This window comes from Nyctereutes procyonoides, unplaced genomic scaffold, assembly GCF_905146905.1.
Source record: "Nyctereutes procyonoides isolate TBG_1078 unplaced genomic scaffold, NYPRO_anot_genome, whole genome shotgun sequence".
In the NCBI taxonomy this organism is placed as follows: domain Eukaryota; kingdom Metazoa; phylum Chordata; class Mammalia; order Carnivora; family Canidae; genus Nyctereutes; species Nyctereutes procyonoides.
In genome coordinates, this window is record NW_026575020.1 from 23,814,432 (window position 1) to 23,837,590 (window position 23,159).

Here is a 23,159-nt window from a genome sequence, read left to right on the forward strand (position 1 = left end):
CTCACAACCTGAGATCATGACCTGAGCTGAATCCAAGAGTCGGATGTTCAACCAACTGAGCCACTCAGTTTCTTTCTTTCTTTCTTTCTTTCTTTCTTTCTTTCTTTCTCTCTCTCTCTCTCTCTCTCTCTCTCTCTCTCTCTCCCTTCCTTCCTTCCTTCCTTCCTTCCTTCCTTCCTTCCTTCCTTCCTTTCTTTCTTTCTTTCTTTCTTTCTTTCTTTCTTTCTTTCTTTCTTTCTTTCTTTTTAGGTTTTATTTATATAAGCAATCTCTATACCCAACATGGTGCTGGAACTCACAACCCTGAGATCAAGAGTCATGTACTCTTCGGACTGAGCCAGCCAACTGTCCCTGAAATATTAGTTTAAATGCTTAGTCTTGAAGACCTCTAAGTATATATTGAAGATGAGCTCTTTTTTTTTTTTTTTTTGGAGATGAGCTCTTCAATACACTTATTTTTCCATGTAAAACTAATAAACTGATAAGCAAAGTCACACAATAGGTTTTTCTTTATCAGTCTCCATCTACAATGCTTCAAGACATCAACCCTCCTACTGGCAAACTTTCTAATTTGATTTCTTTTTATTTTTGTAAAGGCACTAATAGTAACAATTGCTTTCTAAAGTAATCTCAAATAGGGCACCTGGCTCTTGATTTCAAGGTTGGCTCAGTCAGTGGTGCGTGTGACTCTTGATCTCAGGGTTGTGAGACTGGAGCCCCACTTTGGGTATGGAGATTACTCAAAAAGATACATAAATAAAATATTTTTAAAAATTAATTAATCTCAAATAATCTAGGAGGAAGGTAGATGAAAGATACAACTCGATTCTATTCGACAAACATTTATTGAATATCAATTATGTGCCAAGTCCTGAAAATGACTCTAAGATATGGACAGGTCATGTCCTAAGAAACCTACAACCAGGTAGAGAAAATGAAACGTTTCCATTATATCAAGAATATTCATTTCATTGAAAGGAAAAAACAATTCAGAAAGTTAAAAAAAGATAAAAAGGCAACGATGTGGCAGTGTGTCAGAGATCAGTCAGAAGTTCCTTGGCCTAAAAATGCTAAAAAATGCTCTGACCTATTAGCCAGCAAGTAAAGGCATCCATAGGAAGGTCCCACATTCAAATCCATTACACGAGGCAAGGCGGGTAGGCTTGAGTCAGAAGCTTCGGTGAAGAGAGCCTGTGAGCTATCTGCAGGACTCTCTGGGTTCCAGGGAAAGACACACTCCAACCCATGTGGTTGCCTTCCACTAGGCAGGAGAAACAGCTGCCTAAAAATTAGTTGCCCCAAAGCCAGGCAACTGGAGACAGGAAGACTCAGGAAGGGTTCCCCAAGAAAGAAGCCAAAGAACAGAGAGGTGGACAAGTGAGAGAAATCCTTGCATTTTGTACAGTTGTTGAAGGATAATTTTCTTCCCCCTCCATAATCTTTATAGGATGGTCACAGGCAGAAACATTCAGAAAAATGAAAATGCACAGCTGTCTCAGAGGAAGAGAAAAACAACTGATATGGGAGGAAATCTCCATCCTAGCATGGAATATTCCATTTTATACAGATTTCTTCTGAAAGTCAAGGACTGAGCTAAAGGACACAGCCTCCGCCTAAGTGCCTGAAGTTTGGAGTTTGAGGGTAGGAAGAGGACGTGGATGGAGCTAGGCTGGCTCAGCGACAAGAGTAGGGAATCCTACAGAACAATGGAGCCAGGGGCCTCTCGATTATTCTTTTAGATATAACACAATAATTGCCTATGCGCTGCCAGGAGCATTCTGGCTCAGACACAGATGTAGAAACATCTAGATGGCTGTACATTTGCACACTTTTGAGCCATTCTGGGTATAGTATAGCTATAAACTAAGATCAAATTATACATCTTTAAAAACTAATATTCTAATATTCTGCTCATACCACACTGCCAAAGAGCCCACAAAAAAAAATGTGAAATCAGGAAGAGAAGTGAAACATAAAATAGCAGGGTGGGGCACCTGGGTGGCTCACTTGTTGAGCGTCTACCTTCGACTCAGATCACGATTCAGGGGCCTGGGATTGAGTCCCACATTGGGCTCCCAGTAGGGAGCCTGCTTCTCCCTCTGCCTATGTCTCCACTTCTCTCTGTGTGTCTCTCATGAATAAATGAGTAAAATCTTTTAAAAAGGGATCCCTGGATGGCTCAGCGGTTTAGCGCCTGCCTTCGGCCCAGGGCATGATCCTGGGGTCTTGGGATCGAGTCCCACATTGGGTTCCTTGCATGGAGCCTGCTTTTCCCTCTGCCTGTGTCTCTGCCTCTCTGTGTGTGTCTCTCATAATAAATAAATAAAATAAAATCTTTAAAAAAATTTTTTTAAAAGATAGCAGGGTAAAACTGGGAACACCAATAGACATTTAATCCCCAGCAAGACTACCACAACCAAAAGGAATTGCCTCTAGGCTTTTCCTCTTGGTCCTATTTCTTTCCAGCATGTTACACAATTATAGAGGTTTTCTGTGATAGAAGTATTACTACTTATTAATATATATGTTTATGTGTATAAATTATGTTTGTCTAGCTAAATCTAGAGCAAATTCCAAACTCTCAGTCTAGAATCATGTGATTTAAAACTCCTAACCTAGCATGCAATCACTGAATAAACTTGGATGAATTCTTAGGTTTAGCCTAGGAGAGTTGTAGTAGCCATAATAGTAAAAAGGTCCAAAGAGCAAAAACATGCAAAAGAGCAACTCTCCTACTGCTTAAACAATGCCAGCTTTCTTTTCTTTTTTTTTTTTAAGATTTTATTTATTTATTCATGAGAGACAGAGAGAGAGAGAGAGAGAGAGAGAGAGGCAGAGACATAGGCAGAGAGAGAGAGGCAGGCTCCATGCAGGGAGCCCAATGTGGGACTCCATCCCAGAACTCCAGGATCCGCCCTGAGCCGAAGGCAGACATTTAACTGCTGAGCCATCCAGGGATCCCCCCAATGCCAGCTTTCCAAATTGCTTTTAACTTTTTGTTTGTTTGGTCTTGATAATTACAGAGTCAAAAAACTATGGTAATCTTTTTCATCTTTAAGATTTAACCATTAGAGATTATTGTCCATTAGAGGACAATAAATATTTGGCTCTATTGTCCTCTATTGTCCATTAGAGGACAATAAATATTTGGCTTTTTTTTTTTAATATTTGGCATTTTGATGTTGTTGTTGTTGCTGTTTTTTTTTTCCTAGTGGTTGTGGTGGTAAGCTTCAAGCCCCTATTGTACAATTTATTAGCTCTTTTTTTTTCTTTTAATCTTGGTCATATTTTGTTGTTGCTTTAAGTAAATATTGCTTCCTTTTTGTTATAGGAAGAGGACACTTACTTTTACTGTCACCAAGATATAAGTTCTGAAATAGGATCCAGCAGGAATCCCTCCCAGTTTAAGAGGTTTATTATTTATTTACTTATTCAAAAGGTTTGCCTGTAACTTTGGAGATTTGTTAAATGCATAGCAGCAACCCATTTGAATTACTCTAACTTGAGATGAGATGTATTTTCCAAAAACAGTTCGCAGTTGTGAACTAGATACATTCATGATGACATTGAGAAAAATACACCTACAGTGTCTATACCAGTAATGAAGAGTTAATTATAGAAGAAGGCAACCTTTCTGTGCTGTTACACATTCTGGCAGAGGAAGGGGAAAAGTTCACTTCCAATGAAGTTAAGAAAAGTTTTATTGTTGGACACCTGGGTGGCTCAGTGGTTGAGTGTCTGTCTTTGGCTCAGGTCGAGATATGGGGGTTCTGGGATCGAGTCCCTCCACATCAGGCACCCTGCTTCTCCCTCTGCCTGTGTCTCTGCCTCTCTCTCTGTGTCTCTCATGAATAAATAAATGAAATCTTTAAAAAAAGAAAAGAGAGGGGTTTTCTTTTACCTTCTATTAAACATTTCACTATTGGAATAATTGACAGGCAAAGAAAACACATGCCCTACGTGTTGTCATCTGAGAACTCTCAGGAGAGTTTGACTAATCCAACCCCTCTCCCATCAGTATCTCACATACTTGAAATTCCCAGTCTTAGATGTCCTCCTTTGGAAGACGGCTTGGAAGCCGCAGAAGGGCCCCTGAAAATGCAAGGACGTCATCCGCGATCATCTGCGATGGGGAACCAACGTGGCCCCGGCAGACAGACACTGCCCAGCTGCCTCCCGGGGGCCTGGTCCGCCCCGGCCGAGGCCAGGACGCCGCGGCCTACCCCTCCCCCCCCCCCCCCCCCCCCCGCCTCGAGAGGCCGCCCCGGGCGGGAGCGGCCGCACAAAGGGAGGTCCCGCGGCGGGTGTGGGCCGCCGGCTCGCCTGGGCACCTCGATCCTTGCAGACCCCGCCTCTCCACCGCGGGGCGGGGCGGCCGCCGCCGCAAGGCTGGGGCCAAGCGATCCACGTTCATTTTATTTTATTTTACTTTACTTTTATTTTATTTTATTTTATTTTTTATTTTATTTTATTATTTTATTTTATTATTTTATTTTATTATTTTATTTTATTATTTTATTTTATTTTATTTATTTATATTTTATTTTTGCATCAAGCACGTGAGGGCTGTGGCCAAGTCGGGGTAAAACCTGAAATGTCTTTTTTGGTCTTTGGTTCAGCCAGATTATTTATTTATTTTTATTTATTTATTTATTTATTTATTTATTTATATTTTATTAATTGATTCATGACAGACACAAACAGAGAGGCAGAGACACAGGCAGAGGGAGAAGCAGGCTCCTGGTGGGGAACCCGACATAGGACTCCAGGATCACGCCGTGGGCTAAAGGCGGATGCTCAACCACTGGGCCACCCAGGTGTCCCGGTTCAGCCAGTTTAAATCCCACGCCATGTTTAGGCGGTGGGCTTGACCGCGTGACACATTCATGCTCCTTTTGCCTTAGAAATGCAGCCCAGGCTGCGGCCCCTGGGGGCGGGGAGCGAGGACTGGGGCAAACCCCGAAGTGGGCGCACAGGTCGTAGCCCGCGCTCCGGGCCTCCGCTGGGCTCCGGCCGCAGCCCCGCCCCCGCCTCCCCGCTCTTTCCGCCCCAGCCGGTCGGGTCCTCGCGGAAACGCCCGTGCGCCCCCGGCGGGGGGAAGGGGCGCCCAGCCCCGGCCGGCACGTCCCGAGCGTCGGGGGGCGGGGCCTCGGGCGGCGGCGTCATCAGGGCCCGCCCACGCCGCCCTGCTATCTCCCGCGCTGTCCGCCATTTTGTCTCCAGTGTCTGGTTTGCGGTCGGCGGCGTCGGAGGCAGGGTCTCGGTCCGTAGGCTTGAGGCAGGGACCGGCGTCTATTGTCTGTGTTTGACTCCGTAGTTTGGTCCCGGGCCTTCCGGAGCTGTCCCGGGGCAGTCGGCAGAGGCCGCCGCCACCGCCCCCGCCCCTCCCCTCCGTCCCCGGTCCGGGAGGGACCGAGCCCGCGTCACGCCCCTCCGCGCTCACCGGCCCCTTCTCTGTGGTTGCGTCCGCATCGCGCCCCCGGAATCAGACGGTGCCCCATAGATGGCCAGCTTTCCCCCGAGGGTCAACGAGAAAGAGATCGGTGAGGAATGGGACGGTGGGTGGGGGCTGCTCGGGAGCGCGCCGGGGCTGCGGAGACGCGGGGAGTCCCCGGAGGAGGAAGCGACTCTGAGTCTAAACGGTGGGGGGTGAGCCGGGGGTGAGCCGGGGCCGAGCGCTGGAGCCAGGAGGAAGGAAGCGGGTGCCACCCGCCGAGGGGTACGTGGGGTCAGCGCTGGTGCGGCGCCTACCGGGCGCCTGGCTGGCGGCAGGGAAGCGGCGGATCCTCGGGTCCGGGGAGCCCGGGGAGCCCGGGGACCCCGGCTTTCTCTAAGCAGGTCCGCACACCGCCAGGGTCCTGGGATCCTCCGGGCCCCACGTCTGGGGCGTCCAGTGGGTAGGCGAGTGCTGGCCGAGTCTCGGGGACTCTAAAAATTTCACGACGCGGAAGTGAGCTTGTGTGTTCCGAGGGTGCTCAAAGGGGAGGGGTCCTCGTGCACCTCGGCCGCTGTGGAGAAGCGCGGCGGGAGGGGCGCCGTCAGCCTGAGGACAGCGGTGTTCTGGAGGGCCGTGGGCGTTAAGAACGGCCGGGGTTCGGGGGAGGAGACTCGCTTATCTCGCCTACACGGAGGAGCGGGGAGGAGCGGAGCGGCTGGGTGGAGCGACGGAGGGCAGCGGTTGTAGGAGAGCACCCTGGAAAGGCCTCTGGGAAGCGGCGGCACCGCCTCCGTGGCTCCGTGAGGGCACCCCGCGTTTCGCCCCACGTTTGAATTCTGCCTTGACGGTGGAATCCGTGGGACGACTGGGGGGGGGGTGCTGTGCGTTGATGGAGAGGCTGAGTCGACTTTGGACTTACCAAGTCATGTTACGCATCTTAAATATGTACGGTTTTCATTTAAAAAATTAAAATAGAAAAAAAAAACAAAATAAAAATTAATAAAATAGGCCCGCCTGGGTGGCTCAGCGGCTGAGCGTCTGCCTTTGGCTCAGGGCGTGATCCCAGGATCCAGGATCGAGTCCCACGTCGGGCTCCTTGCGTGGGGCTGCTTCTCCCTCTGGCTGTGTCTCTGCCTCTCTCTCTCTAATAAATAAATAAAATCTTTAAAAAAAAAGGATTTAGCAGGCCCCTTCTCCAGAAAAACAACAACAACAACAACAACAACAAATCCAACACTGAATTTACTCTGTTAATTAAATGAAAATTGTTGGTGGCTACAGAGCAGAACCTTTGCATTTTCCTGTTCTTCGGCTAAATGTATGCCCTTAAATATGTGGAGGAGGTATTTCTAGAGAGAGGGAAAAGCTGAAGTATCCAAAAGGCCCTCTATCCTGTATGCGGGTTGAGTTTTTATGTCTAGAGACAGTAATTTTAGAATTCTGGCTTTTGGGCAACCTGGGTGGCTCAGCGGTCGAGCGTCTCCTTTCAGCTCAGGCCGTGATCCCAGCCTCGGTGCTGGGATCGAGTCCCATGTCGGGCTCCCTGCATGGAGCCTGCTTCTCCCTCTGCTTCTCGTGAATAAATTAAAAAAAAAAAAAAGAATTCTGAACTTTTGTTTTCTGAAGGATAAGGTTGAATGACAGGTTAGGAGGAGACTTTAACCCTGGTTTTAATAACTATTTTAACTATACAGATAAAACAAAATTCATGCCCAATTTTTATTATACCTATTTAAAGACTTCAAGTCCTACTAAAGTGGAACATAGAACTCAGAAGTTCTTAATCTTAGTCCAGTGGGCTTTTTTTCTCCCACTGCTGCACAATAATATCACAGATAAGTGATCTGCCTTTCATTTATCTGTTTTACTTGATCTTGATGAACTATTTTGAAAACTTTCCAGTCCTGTCTTCTAAGGGCTGGATAGAGTTTCTGAGCATACCTGCATAAGGTAGAAGAACCATCCACTAAGTAGTAGCCTTTTCAATTGAAAATTTTTGCGTAGTAGATCTCTGTGTTATTTGCTGGCTATAGTATAAAATTTCTAGCCAAGTCCCACATATCTAAAAGAACTTTGGCCTTTTTTAAGCTTTAAAAAAAAGTTTCTTTGTTTCTTTTGTTTCTTTTTTCTTTGGAAGTACCATTTGGATACAGAGTTAAACAGTAATATCTCTGTAGCTTTTTATCTTTCAGTGAGGACTTAAGTTTTCCCCTTTTTTCTTGGGTATTAATTATAGCGCTTTGGTTTCTCAAGTACTGAAAGAGGAGAGGCAAGATTTCTTGAATGATTAAAGAAGTCCTGTGTGACAGGGAGTACGCCTGAGGCTGCTGCCCTCTTTCACAAGGCACTACGGAAGATCCTCCCTTTCTGGTTATGAAATTGCAGAGAGGAATGAGAAGTAGCTAAATCTGGTTCACTTGGTTCAGCAGTGACTCGGTGTGTTACTACTACACAGATAGATAATGTAGTGTTAAATTTTATGGCTGAGTTCCCATGGCAGGCAGCTTTCCCCTTATTAAAAGGTCATTTAAAAAATAAAAAAATAGGGATCCCTGGGTGGCGCAGCGGTTTGGCGCCTGCCTTTGGCCCAGGGCGTGATCCTGGAGACCCAGGATCGAATCCCACATCGGGCTCCCTGTGTGGAGCCTGCTTCTCCCTCTGCCTATGTCTCTGCCTCTCTCTCTCTCTCTCTCTGAGTATCATAAATAAATAAAAATTAAAAAAAAATTAAAAAAAATAACTAGGGGATCCCTCGGTGGCGCAGCGGTTTGGCGCCTGCCTTTGGCCCAGGGCGCGATCCTGGAGACCCGGGATCGAATTCCGCGTCGGGCTCCCGGTGCATGGAGCCTGCTTCTCCCTCTGCCTGTGTCTCTGCCTCTCTCTCTCTCTCTGTGACTATCATAAATAAATAAAAATTAAAAAAAAAAAAAACTAAAAAAATAAAAGGTCATTAAATCATATTTCTTAGGATACTAACATTAAACAGCTGCAGATAATAAAGGTGTAACAATTTTTTTTTCAAGATTCATTATAACCCTGTGCTACTGATAATATTGTACCAGTAAGTATCTAAATGAGTGCTTGGATCATTTGATGCAAAAATCATTTGAAAAAAAAATCACTTGCTATGACTGTAGAAGCAAGGAAACACAAAGCTAATTATTAATACAATACTTGTGACAGTATAGCATCTATTTATTTGGTAGTTTCAAAATAATGACCTTGAATTTCTATATATTTAAGAATGAATCAGCTTATTATTTCATGGTTTTTGTTATTTGAACCAGTTTTCTAGTTACTTTCCAACCTTTATACAGAGGAGTTTTGTGATTGTGGTCACGCTAAAAGAAAAATAGAATGATCCTAAAATACAGACTAAAAGAGTCTTTTGTGGGAAAGTTGATGCTTGCTAAAGGAGTGAAGAGTTCTAGACTAATTAGCCAGATGTTTTTGAAGTTGAATGCAAGGGCTAGTCCTCTGTTTTTTGACACAAAGGTTATATGAATATGCTCATCAAGTTTAGCTAGGGGCTTTCTCTTTAAGATAATGCTTGGATTTTTCAGTTGAAAAGATTTTTTTCCCAGTTGAATTTCATTTTATTTTTTTTTCCCAGTTGAATTTTAAAACTTGCTTCCCTGACTTGTGAACTTTGCTTTTTTTCTCTTAGAATTTATGGATTTTAAAAGATAGGTATGGGGGCTCCCTGGGTGGTTCAGTGATTTAGCGCCTGCCTTTGGCAGGGCGTGATCCTGGAGTCCTAGGATCGAGTCCTGCATCGGGCTCCCTGCATGGATCCTGCTTCTCCCTCTGCCTGTGTCTCTGCCTCTGTGTGTGTGTGTGTGTGTGTGTGTGTGTGTGTGTGTGTGCTAGTGAATAAATAAATACAATCTTTAAAAAAATAAAAGGTATGATTAAACAGAAACCCAAATTATTAAAAAAAAAAAAAAAAAGATTTAGGCAGGGGTTGCAAATTCAGGAGCCAGGCCCATGAACTACCGTAGTGAGATGACTGACACTATGGACTTGGAAGAATATAAGGAAAAGCAATGTAAGGTATATCAAGGCCTTTCAAAAATCATTTATATATTTCAAAAAAAAATCATTTTGCAGGCATATGAGGGTTGTTGATTTGTGGATTTTATATTAAGAAAGTCCTGTAGGGATGCCTGGGTGACTCAGCAGTTGAGCGCCTCTCTTCTGCCCAGGGCGTGATCCCTGGGATCCTGGGATCAAGTCCCGCATCAGGCTCCTCTAAGGAGCCTGTTCTCCTTCTGCCTGTGTCTCTGCCCCTCTCTCTGTGTCTCTCATGAATGAATAAATAAAATCTTTTAAAAATTAAAAATTAAAAAAAAGAAAGTCCTGTAACTGCTGGTGAGATTAATGTCACCTTATGTCGTATTGATACAGTTGGGGTAGGGGTGGGAGTGGGGATGGGATTCTGCTGCTTTAATTAAACCACACCTGAAATACTGTGTTTATTTCTGGATGCCACTTTTACGAGGACCATTACTAACTAGAATTTATCCAGAAAAGTGATGATGGCAAAGGTGGGGAATGGACTTGAAACCATGTAATCTAAGGATTGATTGACAGGCCTATGGAGTTTAGCCTGGTGAAAAGATTTAGTTGCTGATGTCACAGCTGACTTCAGTATGTGACTATCAGGTGAGAATGGTTTTAAGTTTTTTCTCTTAGGTCAAAATTGGGACTGAGTGGGTAGAGTGGGCAAGGAGGAGATTTTTGATAATGTCAGCTGCATAAAAATAGAATAAGCCTTATTAGGTATTCATATTTATGAATATCATAGAAAAATAGGTCTCAGTTTTGTTTTCCTTTTTTTTTTTTAATTTTGGTTTTAGGTTTTACTTTTAAGTAATCTCTTTACCCAACATCAATCTTGAACCTACAGCCTTGAGATCAGCAGTCACGTGTTCTGCTGACCTAGCCAGCCAGGCACTCCTTTTACTTTTTAAACCATAGCTCATTTGGTAATGTATCAAAAACTTGGGCAAGGAAATATTGAAATCATTCAAGAATGGGAGCTTATACATGTGCTTTCATATTCATTCAATAAATATTTACTGATCACCTATTATATCCCAGGTGCTCCACTGGCTGTTGACAGAACACACATTGAGACTTAAAGTGTCATCACCTGAATGAATATGTGGGGGGCAGGGGGGTTTTATCTATCTGCTCTATCAATAAGAGTATAAGTGGTTCTTTTTTTTTTTTTAAGATCTTATTTATTTATTCATGATAGAGGATGAGACACAGGCAGAAGGAGAAGCAGGCTCCATGCAGGGAGCCCAACACAGACTCATCCTAGGTCTCCGGGATCACACCCTGGGCCCAAGGCGGTGCTAAACCGCTGAGCCACCCAGGCTGCCTGAATAAGTGGTTCTTATTTGAAGTGCAATATATAGGATATATGTAATTTAATTGTTGGTAAGTTTAAGCCAAAAACAAAAAATACGCTAGATGTTGATCACACAACTAATCACAAAGTAGATAATGGGAAAACTAAAGTGATAATTAGTTTATACCTAAAAAGGAAGAGTAGCAAAATTTGAAATCAAGACCAACCCAAGAAAACAGTGGTAGTGATGCACTGATAAAGATTCTTTTCCCAAATTGAGGAAACTCTGGTCAAGTTTGCATGCACACATGTACAGTAGGAGCTTATTGATCATGCTTCTTGATAAATGCACAACAAAAAGTCTCTGTATACTCTGGTAATATGCCAGTTTTTGGTATGAATGATAAATTTATTGACTAAATTTTATTTTTATTTATTTTTATTTTTATTTTTGACTAAATTTTAAAATGTATGAAATTTTTCCATTCTCTGTCCTTAAAAACCAAAAGAATTCCATTTTGGGTCAGCTTGTGGTCCACTAGTAAGATGCTTGAGGACCCCTATTTGAGGATCACAAATGTAATGCATTTTAAAGCACTGGTTGGGAGATTGTAATAACTTTTAAGTCCCTTCTAGTTCTGGGGGGTTTGTGATTTTTGTGACTTGGACTTGAAAAAAAAAGAATATTCATGTGGGGCACCTGGCTTGCTCAGTTAGTGGAGTATATGCCTCTTTATCTTGGGGTTGTGAGTTAAATTATTTTTAAGAAATCTTTAGAAAAAGAAAATGATCTCTTTAATATTCATGTTTAAATCATTTAATAGTGCTTTTCTTTGAGTAATGATATTGTATTACAGTGATTTGTGGTTTTTGAAAACGACAAATTTTTTTCTTTTATTTATTCATGAGAAACAGGCAGAGGCAGAGGCAGGCTCCCTACAGGGAGCTCGATATGGGTCTCAATCCCAGGACCCCGGGATCATGCCCTGAGTTGAAGGCAGATGCTCAACCACTGAGCCATCCAGTTGCCCCTGAAAGCTACAAATTTTTGGAAGATACTTTTCTTACAAAATAAGTTTAGCCTGTTGCATTTTAAATGTTAGTAATTTGATGAGGAGCTAAGACAATGCAAATCAGGACTTATCATTGCTGGCCCTGATATATATCATTATATTATTATCACTTAACTAGTTTGTTTAATTGAAGCTTTCTAAAACTCATGGGTGGAGAGATGTTGGAAAATCACTTTATCTAAACTTGAAGATAGTTATTATCATTAAAGGGTCTTCACATACCTCTCTTAAGAGAGTAGAAAGCAGAACTCCTTATACCTTGTCTGCATAGAAACTCAATGGAGTTAAGAGTTCCAAATTAATACGGAGGCAGTCTCAAATTCATTATTGGTTATATATGGCATCCTGTGTATTTTTTTTTCTTCTAGTGAGATCACGTACTATAGGAGAACTTTTAGCTCCAGCAGCTCCTTTTGACAAGAAATGTGGTCGTGAAAATTGGACTGTTGCTTTTGCTCCAGATGGTTCGTACTTTGCTTGGTCACAAGGACATCGTACAGTAAAGCTTGTTCCGTGGTCCCAGTGCCTTAAGAACTTGTAAGACACTCTTCTTTTTTGTATTTTGTATCTCTTTGTAGAATTTACTATTTTCTTTATGTGGAGTGATAAAAAGATTGATATTTAAGTTTTTCCTTTGTAGACTATTGTAAATATTTTAATCATAAGCTGAATATATTTATTGGAAAATTTGTGGGAAGAATTGTTTAGCTTTATACATTATAGAATACTTTCTCAGATACTTTTATACTTTTGTATTAAAAAGTGGATTAATGGTTCCTTGGTAGTATGTATATTGTGCCAAAGCAGGTGACCTTTGTTATGTGATGCCTTTTGGGTTTCGCAACATTTTATAGTGATAACAGTGATCGTATAATTATTTTTTATGTACTTACAGTTCCTCTGCTTGGATTTGAGTATTTGTTGGAATTTTTTCTAAAATGTATCATATACTAAATTGAATCTCCCTCCCTTTTGTGTCTAGTTGACTTTCATGGTTGTATTAGTTAATGTCCTTATTACATATTATTTTAGGTCTAGAAAGTATGGGAAACTACTAATTATTGTGGGTTATTTTTGAGGTAATTTTCTGGTGTCAGTTTTATAATATCTTAAGTTAATCAGGCTTTGAATTTATTTGGTCATACCCTCATAGCTAATAGCAACTTTTCCCCTTCCCACCCATAGAATTCTATTGTTACTCAGTATCACTATGATAATAGTGAGGTTATTTTAACCTTTATCATTGTTTCATTTATCTATCTGCTCTAGCAATAAGAGTATAAGTGGAGTCCAGAGTAAGTAAGTAATAACTAGATGTCAGTCTGACCTTTTTTCTCCCCTCAGTCTCTTGCATGGCACCAAGAATATCACCAATTCAAGCAGTTTGAGATTGTCAAGACAAAACAGTGATGGTGGTCAGAAAAATAAGCCTCGTGAGCATATTATAGACTGTGGTGACATAGTCTGGAGTCTTGCTTTTGGATCTTCAGTTCCAGAAAAACAGAGTCGCTGTGTCAATATAGAATGGCATCGATTCAGATTTGGACAAGATCAGCTGCTCCTTGCCACAGGGTTAAACAATGGGCGTATCAAAATATGGGATGTATATACAGGTACGGAGCCATAGTTTTAAAAGCAAACTTGATTATTTTTTGATGCAGGGCATCTCTCATAGGCACTAGAATATGTGATTTGAGGATTTTAACGTACTGAAAAGCAAGAATTGGTGTTATGAGTGTATCTTTTTAATTGTGGCCTGCAGAGCATCTTCAGCTCATGGTTTTACTTTAAGAAAATAGAGTTCTCATTGCTTGATACTCTTCAGAGAATACTACAGCAAGAAGGGCATGACTAAGTAATGTATAATTCTTATTTATAAATTAATTTATAAATTAGTTTACGGTTTAAATGGCAAGGTACTTTTTTTTTTTTTTAATATTTTATTTATTCACGAGAGACCCAGAGAGAGAGAGAGAGAGAGAGAGGCAGAGAGACACAGGCAGAGGGAGAAACAAGTTCTATCCAGGGAGCCCAATGTGGGACTCTATCCCGGGTCTCCAGGATTGGGCCCTGGGCTGAAGGTAGCGCTAAACCACTGAGCCACCCGGGCTGCCCCCAAGGTACTTTTTTTATACTTTTTCGATGAGAGCTTGGAAGCTTTCAAGGCAAATCTGATTTTCAACAATCATTGTCTAACCTTTGGAAGGTTTTAGTGATATTTTATCTAAGGTTTAACTAGATAGGTTGAGAAGTTAAATTCTTTGGGCAATTAAAAAAAAATGTGTTCACTGACTAAAACAGTTTCTGGCTGATATATACTCAAATTTGAAGGATTTCTTTAAAATGACCATTAAACTATGTACAGTAGAACACAGCAAGTGATATTACTATTGAGTGAGGATAATGAGTTGGTAAATTTGATTGGATTCTTGAAAAAAATTTAAGGAAAGCACATTAGATTTTCATAGAAAACTCACAAAATTAAATAAATAAAATACATTTTTCACTGATTATTTTTGAAAATTTAGGATTTTGTGGGATGACATGAATCTTTGGGGAATTTGACAGTCTATTAGTAATCCAAGGCCAAGGAAAAGAAAAGGGAAAATTTGGTTTTATATTTAAAATCATTATACAAAGATTAAAAATTATAATCTAGGTATTCCTCATAGTAAAATAACTTATTTACATTTCAGGAATTCTCTTTAAAGTTATCTAAAAAATTTAGGCTTAGCTATTCAGGAAACAATCCATTTTAAGACATTGTAAATAGAGAATCTTTAAAGGTGACAGTAAGGGGACGCCCGGGTGGCTCAGCACTTGAGTGCCTGCCTTCAGCTCAGGGCGTGATCCTGGAGTTCCAGCATCGAGTCCTGCATCGGGCTCCCTGCATGGAGCCTGCTTCTCAGTCTGCCTGTGTCTCTGCCTCTCTCTGTGTCTCTCATGAATAAATAAATAAAATCAGAGAGAAAGAAAGAAAAGTGACAGTAAAGTCACTTTAACTTGGGAAACTAAGGAGGTGCCAAGTGTTTCTACTTAAATTTTCTTTTTTTTTACTTAAATATTTTTAATGAAGAACCTTATGTTTTTTAAAAGGGAAGCTGATAAAAATTAACATTTTTTTTTCCCGCTTTTCCATTGCATTTAGGAAAACTCCTCCTTAACTTGGTAGATCATACTGAAGTGGTCAGAGATTTAACTTTTGCTCCAGATGGGAGCTTGATCCTAGTATCAGCTTCAAGAGACAAAACTCTGAGAGTATGGGACCTGAAAGATGATGGTATGTCTTTTTTCCAGGCTGGGAAACAGAATGATTTTCTTGATGTTACTACTGAGAGATGTCAAGAAGTGTTGATCATTGGGGCATTTGACTTTAAAAGTGATGTATGATCAAAGTTTCCTTTTTCTCTGCTTAATCATTTGGTACCTTGACCCGTGTAGATGAAACTATAAATGTGACCCAGAATAGGAGCCAGCTGTTACTCTGAACAATCTGATAATATTCAGAAACTAACCACACAGATATGTATCAACTATATGAGGGCAAAACCCGGGTCAATTTTAAGGTTTTATATGAATTGGTCTGCGTTAGTTTATTTCCTTCATCTTAAAGATTTTATTTGGGATGCTTGGGTGGCTCAGTGGTTGAGCATCTACCTTTGTCTCAGAGCGTGATCCCGGAGTTCTGGGATTGAGTCCCGCATCTCCCTGCATGGAGCCTGCTTCTCCCTCTGCCTGTGTCTCTGCCTGCCCCCCCCCTCTGTCTCTCATGAATAAATAAAATATATTTTTTAAAGGGGGGGTCATATCAGAAAGGGAGACAGAACATAAAGACTCCTAACTCTGGGAAACAAACTAGGTAGGGGTGGCGGAAGGGGAGGAGGGCGGGGGGGGGTGGGGTGAATGGGTGACGGGCACTGAGGGGGGGCACTTGACAGGATGAGCACTGGGTGTTATTTTGTATGTTGGCAAATTGAACACCAATAAAAAAAATTTATTATTAAAAAATATAAAATAAAAAAGGGGAGGTCAGATGGTAAATATTTTAGGCTTGTGGACCTTGCTGTCTCTGCCGTAGTTACAGCTCTCCCATTGTAGCACAACATAAACAAATGGGCATGATTGTTTCAATAAAACTTTACAAAGATAAGCAAATGGTTTATTTTATTTATTATTTATTTTTTATTTTTTTTTAGCAACTGGTTTATATCCAACCCTTGCTATAGAAGTTTGTGATTCTCCCATTTTTGAAATGCTGCTCATTTGAAGTGAACTTTAGAGTTAACACAGGTATTTCTTTCTGTTCAGGAAACATGATGAAAGTATTGAGGGGCCATCAGAACTGGGTGTATAGCTGTGCATTCTCTCCTGACTCTTCTATGCTGTGTTCAGTGGGAGCCAGTAAAGCAGTATGTATCAAAGTTCTTGTACATTCATTGTGAACTGGATTATAATAATGTGTGCATAATCATTTTAAATCTAAGTAACCTATTAAATCTGTGCTCGGTGTCATGAATATCTTAAATGTTTTATTTCATGATGGGGGAGAATTTGCATGAGGGAAATTAAATATAGTTATTGATTGTGGAGTGAGAAATTGGATTGCTTTTAGTTAGATAATACTCATAAAGTAAGGGGTATGTCAAATTGACTTTCTCTAAGATCTAGGAAAGGTTATGTGCTATAGAAGAGATCTAGTCCAAATGTTAAGACATTCCCGCTAATTATCTTCTCTGTTGTTCTATTTTTTTTGTCCAGTTTGCTGTTTAAAAAGTTTTGATTCCCAGCTGGTCCTGGACATTTAACTGAAAAACAGTAACTTAAAAATCTAATACTAAAAACAGCACTCATGATGTCTAGAGTGAATTATAGATGAAATTGACATGGTCTGTCTTGCATAGCATACCTGTGGACAGATTAAGTATAAAGTGATTCTTGAGATGTTTATGCTGATTAATGAGCTCTCTTTTAGTTGTCTACCAGCTCTGACTTAGTGTAGTTAAAGAGATCATATTCGCTTCAGATGTTTATAAAAAATGTTGAAGTCCAAATACATGTGATATTCACAATACACTCTGAATTATTGGGGGCGGGAGGCTGGTTTTAAATGCATTTTATTTAGCCAAGAAGTATGTTAAAATGATACTAGCAAATGTTGGAAGTTTAGAAAAAAAGTATTTAGTTCTTTAAAAATCATAAGAAGAACAAAGCTCTAGATATTGACATTGCTATTTTAGGCTGTGTGTTTTCCATATGCTTCTTGCTTTCCCTGTCACAGGTGGTGGCAGCAATATTGGTGTGATTGAGGTTATGCTGGCACCACTCGCACACAGGCGCACAATGGTGTTAGCTGGGCAGAAAGAGTGGCATCTCTGGCTACCGGGCTGGGGGCGACCTTTACCATAGGATGAAGTAACCTTGCATTCGGCTGCAAGGTGTACTGTACGTACACAGGTGCTGGTCGATGTCCACTTTCTGCTTTTCTTTCTTTCTTTTTTTCTTTTTTAAAGTAATTTCCCCCGCAGTGAAACCCACTGATGACTCCAAGTAAATTGTTCTTCCAGTCTCATGGAATTGGGAGTCTGAGATGTGAAACCAATTTAATGTAATGTAATTGGCTTTCAGATGGTTTCTCTGTGCTGTTTTTTTTGGAATTCTTTGAGATGTTAGAGATACCTTAAGACTTTGATCCAACTTGAAATTTGTATTAATTTTTCTTTGGTAGTAGTAATAATATTGTGTCTGTGCAGAAAAAGTAGCAAAAAGGATTGCTTTACTCCAAGAGGAGAGATTGTCTTAACTAGGATTGTTGTAAATCTCCAAGCTTGCATTTACTATAACTAGACTGAAGTAATAAACATTTGAATCCTATTCAGAACTATTCTGCACAGTCTAAGTACTGATCTTATAGAATCAAACTATGTATAAACTTGTACTAAAGTAATTTAAATATTTTATGCTTAAAATGACTAATGATTGTGGTCGGTTTGGGAAAAATAAGATTGGCAAATCTTGATTCACAGACGTGTTAATTGTAATATTTTTATAAAGTAGTCTTTTCGTTTTGTAATGTGGTTTAACATCCTTGTTGTTTGCCAAAGAAATTTCATTTGGCTGTGAAAATTCTCTTTGCTTGCAGTATCTGTTTCTCTTCCTAGGCTCACGTTGGTGACCCAAGCCTATTGTAAACAAGTGATTATCTCAAAGGGAGATGCCAATGGAGTAACAATTTGTTAACATTACATTTTCTGTCTGTATATTTTTTAAAAATTTGGTAGTTTCTGGAAAAAAAAGGGGGTTTGTAGTATTTAACCCTATTTATTTCTGTATATTTTAGTTAATTAGTTTTTGGAATAAATGGATTTCAGTATAACTTTGTGGTTAAATTGCATTGCCTTTTTTATGTTTAGGCTTATTTTTAAATTAACATTTAACAGAAACATTTGAAATAGAATTTGCATGTTTAATTAACTTAAAGACTGATTTTAATCTGACTATGACACTGAGCATATTCTTTTAATTATTTATAATTTGTAATGTTTAATATAATAATTAAATTTAGCAGTTTTAGATTAAGTTGTGCCATTTTGTCCTTTGTGTGCCTGAATGAAGCTATAACATTTGCCTTTTTGTTGCAGGTTTTCCTTTGGAATATGGATAAATATACCATGATACGGAAATTAGAAGGACACCACCATGATGTTGTAGCTTGTGACTTTTCTCCTGATGGAGCATTACTGGCTACTGCATCTTATGATACTCGAGTATATATCTGGGATCCGCATAATGGAGACATTCTGATGGAATTTGGGTGGGTACAGCATGAATTAATTGTAGTCTGGGATTCATGTCTGGCTATTAGTATAACGTTTAAGAAACTATATGAATGATTACGATCACTAACATGCAAGACTTAAAATTGTAGTATATCATAGTTCTAAATTTCAGTATTATTTAAATCCTTGAATAAATCAGCTTTAAATATAAATTCTAAACAAATTTGGCTCTCTTGATACAGATTGTGTTATTGTCATTCGAATAGTATAGGACTCTAATTACAGTTTCGGGTCAAGGTTTTTGAAAAACTGTTGAAACATGTTGGAGTCACATTGTAAAAAGGAGATTGGTAATTCTTTCAAGGTTCCTTTCATTTAATTTGGATCAGCTCCACTCAGTCTCCTTGATTGTGTTCATTAAAGCCACTTTAAGCATTATTCAAAGTCAGATGTACTTTGTACCTGGGCAATTTTGCTTCTTGAAGTGACTCACATTTTCACTGAAAACATGTACTTGACCTCAGGCACCTGTTTCCCCCACCTACTCCAATATTTGCTGGAGGAGCAAATGATCGATGGGTACGATCTGTGTCCTTTAGTCATGATGGACTGCATGTTGCAAGCCTTGCTGATGATAAGTAAGTGTGGGAATTACAGTTTGACCTATTATTATCTTTTAAAGATTTCCTTTCATCTTTCTACTTACTAGAAACCTTTTCAAGCCTTTAAAAAAAAAAAAAAAAAAAAGCTTTTCTGCCATGTGGGTTTTAATTTCTCTTTCTCTAGATAAGACTTTGGGAGATGTGTGTCTTAAAGAAAATTGACCTGACAAGTATCCATGTAAACTAAAGATAATGTATGCCTTTCTCTGTGTTTCTTGTTTGTTAACTGGTGTAGGGAGACTGGGTAGATTTTTAATTAGCTTTTAGCTCACAGTTTTATTTTTCAGTAATACCTTGTAAAGGTTGAAGCAGAAGGACATTTTCAAAGTGAAACATGATAAAAGCAGAGTCACTTGTGTCCACTGCAGTTGAGGCTACAAGATGAAATGTTGCACGAGTGAGCTGTGCTGCTTACTGGAATGATGCAGAACTGGATAGCCATTCCATTTGCTCAGCTTTTATCATGCCATGTGCATGGATACAGTATTAAGTAGTTTGGTCACATTAATTCAAAAAGCAACTCATTATCATCTTTCAAGAACAAAGAGGAGGTTTTTTTGCCAACAGTCATGGTTTTTCTGTTTGTTCACATTTTGAATATCAGGTCTCTGCTGTTTCTAAACACATTCTGCCTATGTGAAAGGCTTTTTAAATCCTTGGAAAGAGTAAAACAGATCAGATATTAATTGAGTGTAAGGAGAAAGATCCTGGTTGTGACCATTATGGATCTGAACACTAGGAAGGGAAGGCAGCTAAGCATTATAGTCTCTTAAGTGTGAGTTGATCCAAATTACTGATTGGTATAGGCTAGAAAATATTTTATAAAGCAAATTAGAGTAATCCCTTGGCTGCAGTGGTGTGTGTGTGTGTGTGTGTGTGTGTGTGTGTGTGTGTGTGTGTTGCACGCGCATGTGCCCACACACAATTGCAGGTATGGTGTATATTTTGTGACTTAGAGTGGCATTTTTTTATCTGAAGTATAGATGTTGCTTTTACCTTTAATTTTGGGTTAGATACTCACTGGACAATTTATTTCCTTTCTAGAATGGTGAGGTTCTGGAGAATTGATGAGGATTATCCAGTTCAAGTTGCACCTTTGAGCAATGGTCTTTGCTGTGCCTTTTCTACTGATGGCAGTGTTTTAGCTGCTGGGTAAATTGATTTTTCTATTTTCTTTAAGAGGCAATTTAAGGTGGTTTTTAGTCAAAGTAGCCAGTATTTTATTGTCACTAAATCTTCTATAAGGGCTCTTTATAATTCTGTTGCTTTGTCATAGAGAAGGTCATTGGTTAGGGCTCCTTAATTAGGTTTTAATGTGTATTTGTGACTCTTGATACACAGCCTTGGATGTTAGTTGTTTGAATGGTGGGATGTTGAGATTACATGTATGTAGATGACTGAGCTTATGATTTTTTTTGTTTTGTTTCTGTTTAGGACACATGATGGAAGTGTGTATTTTTGGGCCACTCCAAGGCAAGTCCCTAGCCTTCAACATTTATGTCGCATGTCGATCCGGAGAGTGATGCCCACCCAAGAGGTCCAGGAGCTGCCTATTCCTTCCAAAGTTTTGGAGTTTCTTTCCTATCGTATTTAGAGGGCTCTCTCTTCCTGGTACTAGGGGCTGACAGAGCACACTTGACACAAACCTCAAGCTTGACTGACTTCAAGTATCTTTTTCAAGGTTTAGAAGATTTATTTAATTTGATGCATTCTTGTAGTGCATTTTGATCATTTGAGCATTTAAAAATATTATTTATAGACTATAGAAGAACTGTTTGCGGACATATCAAATGTAATTTTTTTTCCTAAAATTTAACTGTGAAAACATATACATAAATGTATATATTTAGATATAAGCTGCTATGTGTTGAATAGATCCTTTTGCTTTTTTAACTTAGTTCCAACGTGTATATATTACTTCAGTAGAGCCTCAATATGTATCTTCACTGTAAAGTGGAAGGAAGTTTTGTTTTTTGTTTTTTGTTTGTTTTTGATTCTGGGCGGCTGAGTTTGATGGTAAATATTGGCTAAAGGAACCTGAATTTCCTGATTTAAAAAAAAATGCAAATTTGGTCAGGGATGGAGTCAGACATCTGACCTGCAAGTAAAACCTCTGAGGAAAGGATTTTTTTCTTTAGGAATGGCATCCAAGGGGTAGAATTTGAATGTGACATTATTAAATAAAAAGCAGAGCCAAGGTTTAGGAAAGGGGTGTGTGTGTCTGTCTTTTTCTCATTATTTCTCCCCACTCTCACCCTTGCCCATAACTATAACTGTTGCTGCGGGCTTTAATTTTGGAAAGCAACTTGCTACTTCAACCCCGTGGTATAAAGTATTATAAATTTTAGTCATTTTGCAAAATCCGTCTACTGTATTATTGCTAAATATTTTGTTACTTGTACTAAGGGACAATTTTAAGACCATGGTTTTGCTTGTTTTTTTATGTTTTTTTTTTACATGTATCATATGGTTCTGCAGAGGGTAATATTGGTGATTTGCCAAAGAGAAGCAATACAGTATATCTGCTTTTGCCTTCTGTTTTTTGTCTTACCTGCAGATATTAAGAATGTATGCATTATGTAAAATGCTTGATTATATATTTTTGATTTTTTTAATTAAAGACTTGTGAAAAACCACCATCACAAATGTTTCTTAAGTATGTTGGACAGTTTAGTGCTTTTGTGTGTCTCCAATGTAGGACCAATGCAGCACCACAGCAAATTAAGCAATAAAGGTAATGAATAGCATAAGCACTACTACTTTATAGAGTTGATGCTTCATGAATGCAGCAATTTTTATATTGATTTGTTCTGGGAGCACTGCTGTAGTACTTAATGCTTACTGGCTGGCTCAGGCAGTGGAGCAGATGACTCTTGATCTCGGGGTCATGGGTTGAAGCCCCACATTGAAAGTAGAGATTACTGGGATGCCTGGGTGGCTCCGCTGTTTTAGTGCCTACCTTCCGCCCAGGGCGTGATCCCGGAGTCTGGGATCAAATCCCACATCGGGCCTGCTTCTCCCTCTGCCTGTGTCTCTGCCTCTCTGTCTCTCTCATGAATAAATAAATAAAATCTTAAAAAAAAAAAAAAAGTAAAGATTACTTAAATAAACTAAAAAAAAAAAAAGGCATAGGAAAGCTCTAGAACAAGGGAAAATAACTTGAGTGAAAGAAAAATACAACCTTTTAGAGGAACCAACAAGCTTATGGAAGTCTATCAGAGGAAAGTCTAGCGAGGTGGGCCTTTTGAGGAGGTAAAATCAGCAAAACATTTATTAGTCCTGTGTGCTCTTGAAGACATGATTGTTGCCACTGAAATTATCTGGAAGTTCTTAGAGTTGGCTCTATGAAGGATGTAAGTTACAAGTTTGATAACCAATAGGAAATGTGCCCAAGTTACTTCTTGAGAATCACCTATTTTACAAAAAGCACAAAAGCATCTTATCTTTAAACTTGTGATTTTTCTTTTTGCATTTTACTTTGTAATGTCTGCTTTATAGTTTGAAAATGATAAGATCCCATTACTTATTCTCACACCATGAAATTATTTACTCTCTAACCAACATGCCTGATCGGGTAAAAATTGCCTATTTGGAAGATGCATTCTCTGAGGCCAGATGGCTTGATACCTTTTCGTATGAAAATCATAGTGCCAAGGTGAATGGAAGACTGCGGAATATGGGATGCCTGGGTGGCTCAGCGGTTGAACATCTGCCTTTGGCTCAGGGTGTGATCCTGGAGTCATGGGATTGAGTCCCACTTCAGGCTCCCTGCATGGAGCCTGCTTCTTCCTCTGCCTGTGTGTCTCTTCCTCTCTGTGTCTCTGATGAATAAATAAATAAAATCTTAAAAAA

The 23,159-nt window shown here is 39.8% G+C and overlaps 1 protein-coding gene across 1 annotated transcript; it reads left to right on the forward strand.

The window, feature by feature from the left end:
* The first annotated feature begins 5,242 nt into the window (after nt 1-5,242).
* Nucleotides 5,243-21,943, forward strand: WSB1 (WD repeat and SOCS box containing 1). Its single transcript, XM_055327134.1, has 9 exons — nt 5,243-5,543; nt 12,238-12,406; nt 13,214-13,482; nt 15,018-15,149; nt 16,178-16,278; nt 18,508-18,680; nt 19,170-19,283; nt 20,352-20,459; nt 20,742-21,943. The coding sequence occupies exons 1-9, from the start codon at nt 5,504-5,506 to the stop codon at nt 20,899-20,901; spliced, it is 1,266 nt and encodes a 421-aa protein (XP_055183109.1). The 5' UTR covers nt 5,243-5,503; the 3' UTR covers nt 20,902-21,943.
* The last annotated feature ends 1,216 nt before the right edge of the window (nt 21,944-23,159 follow it).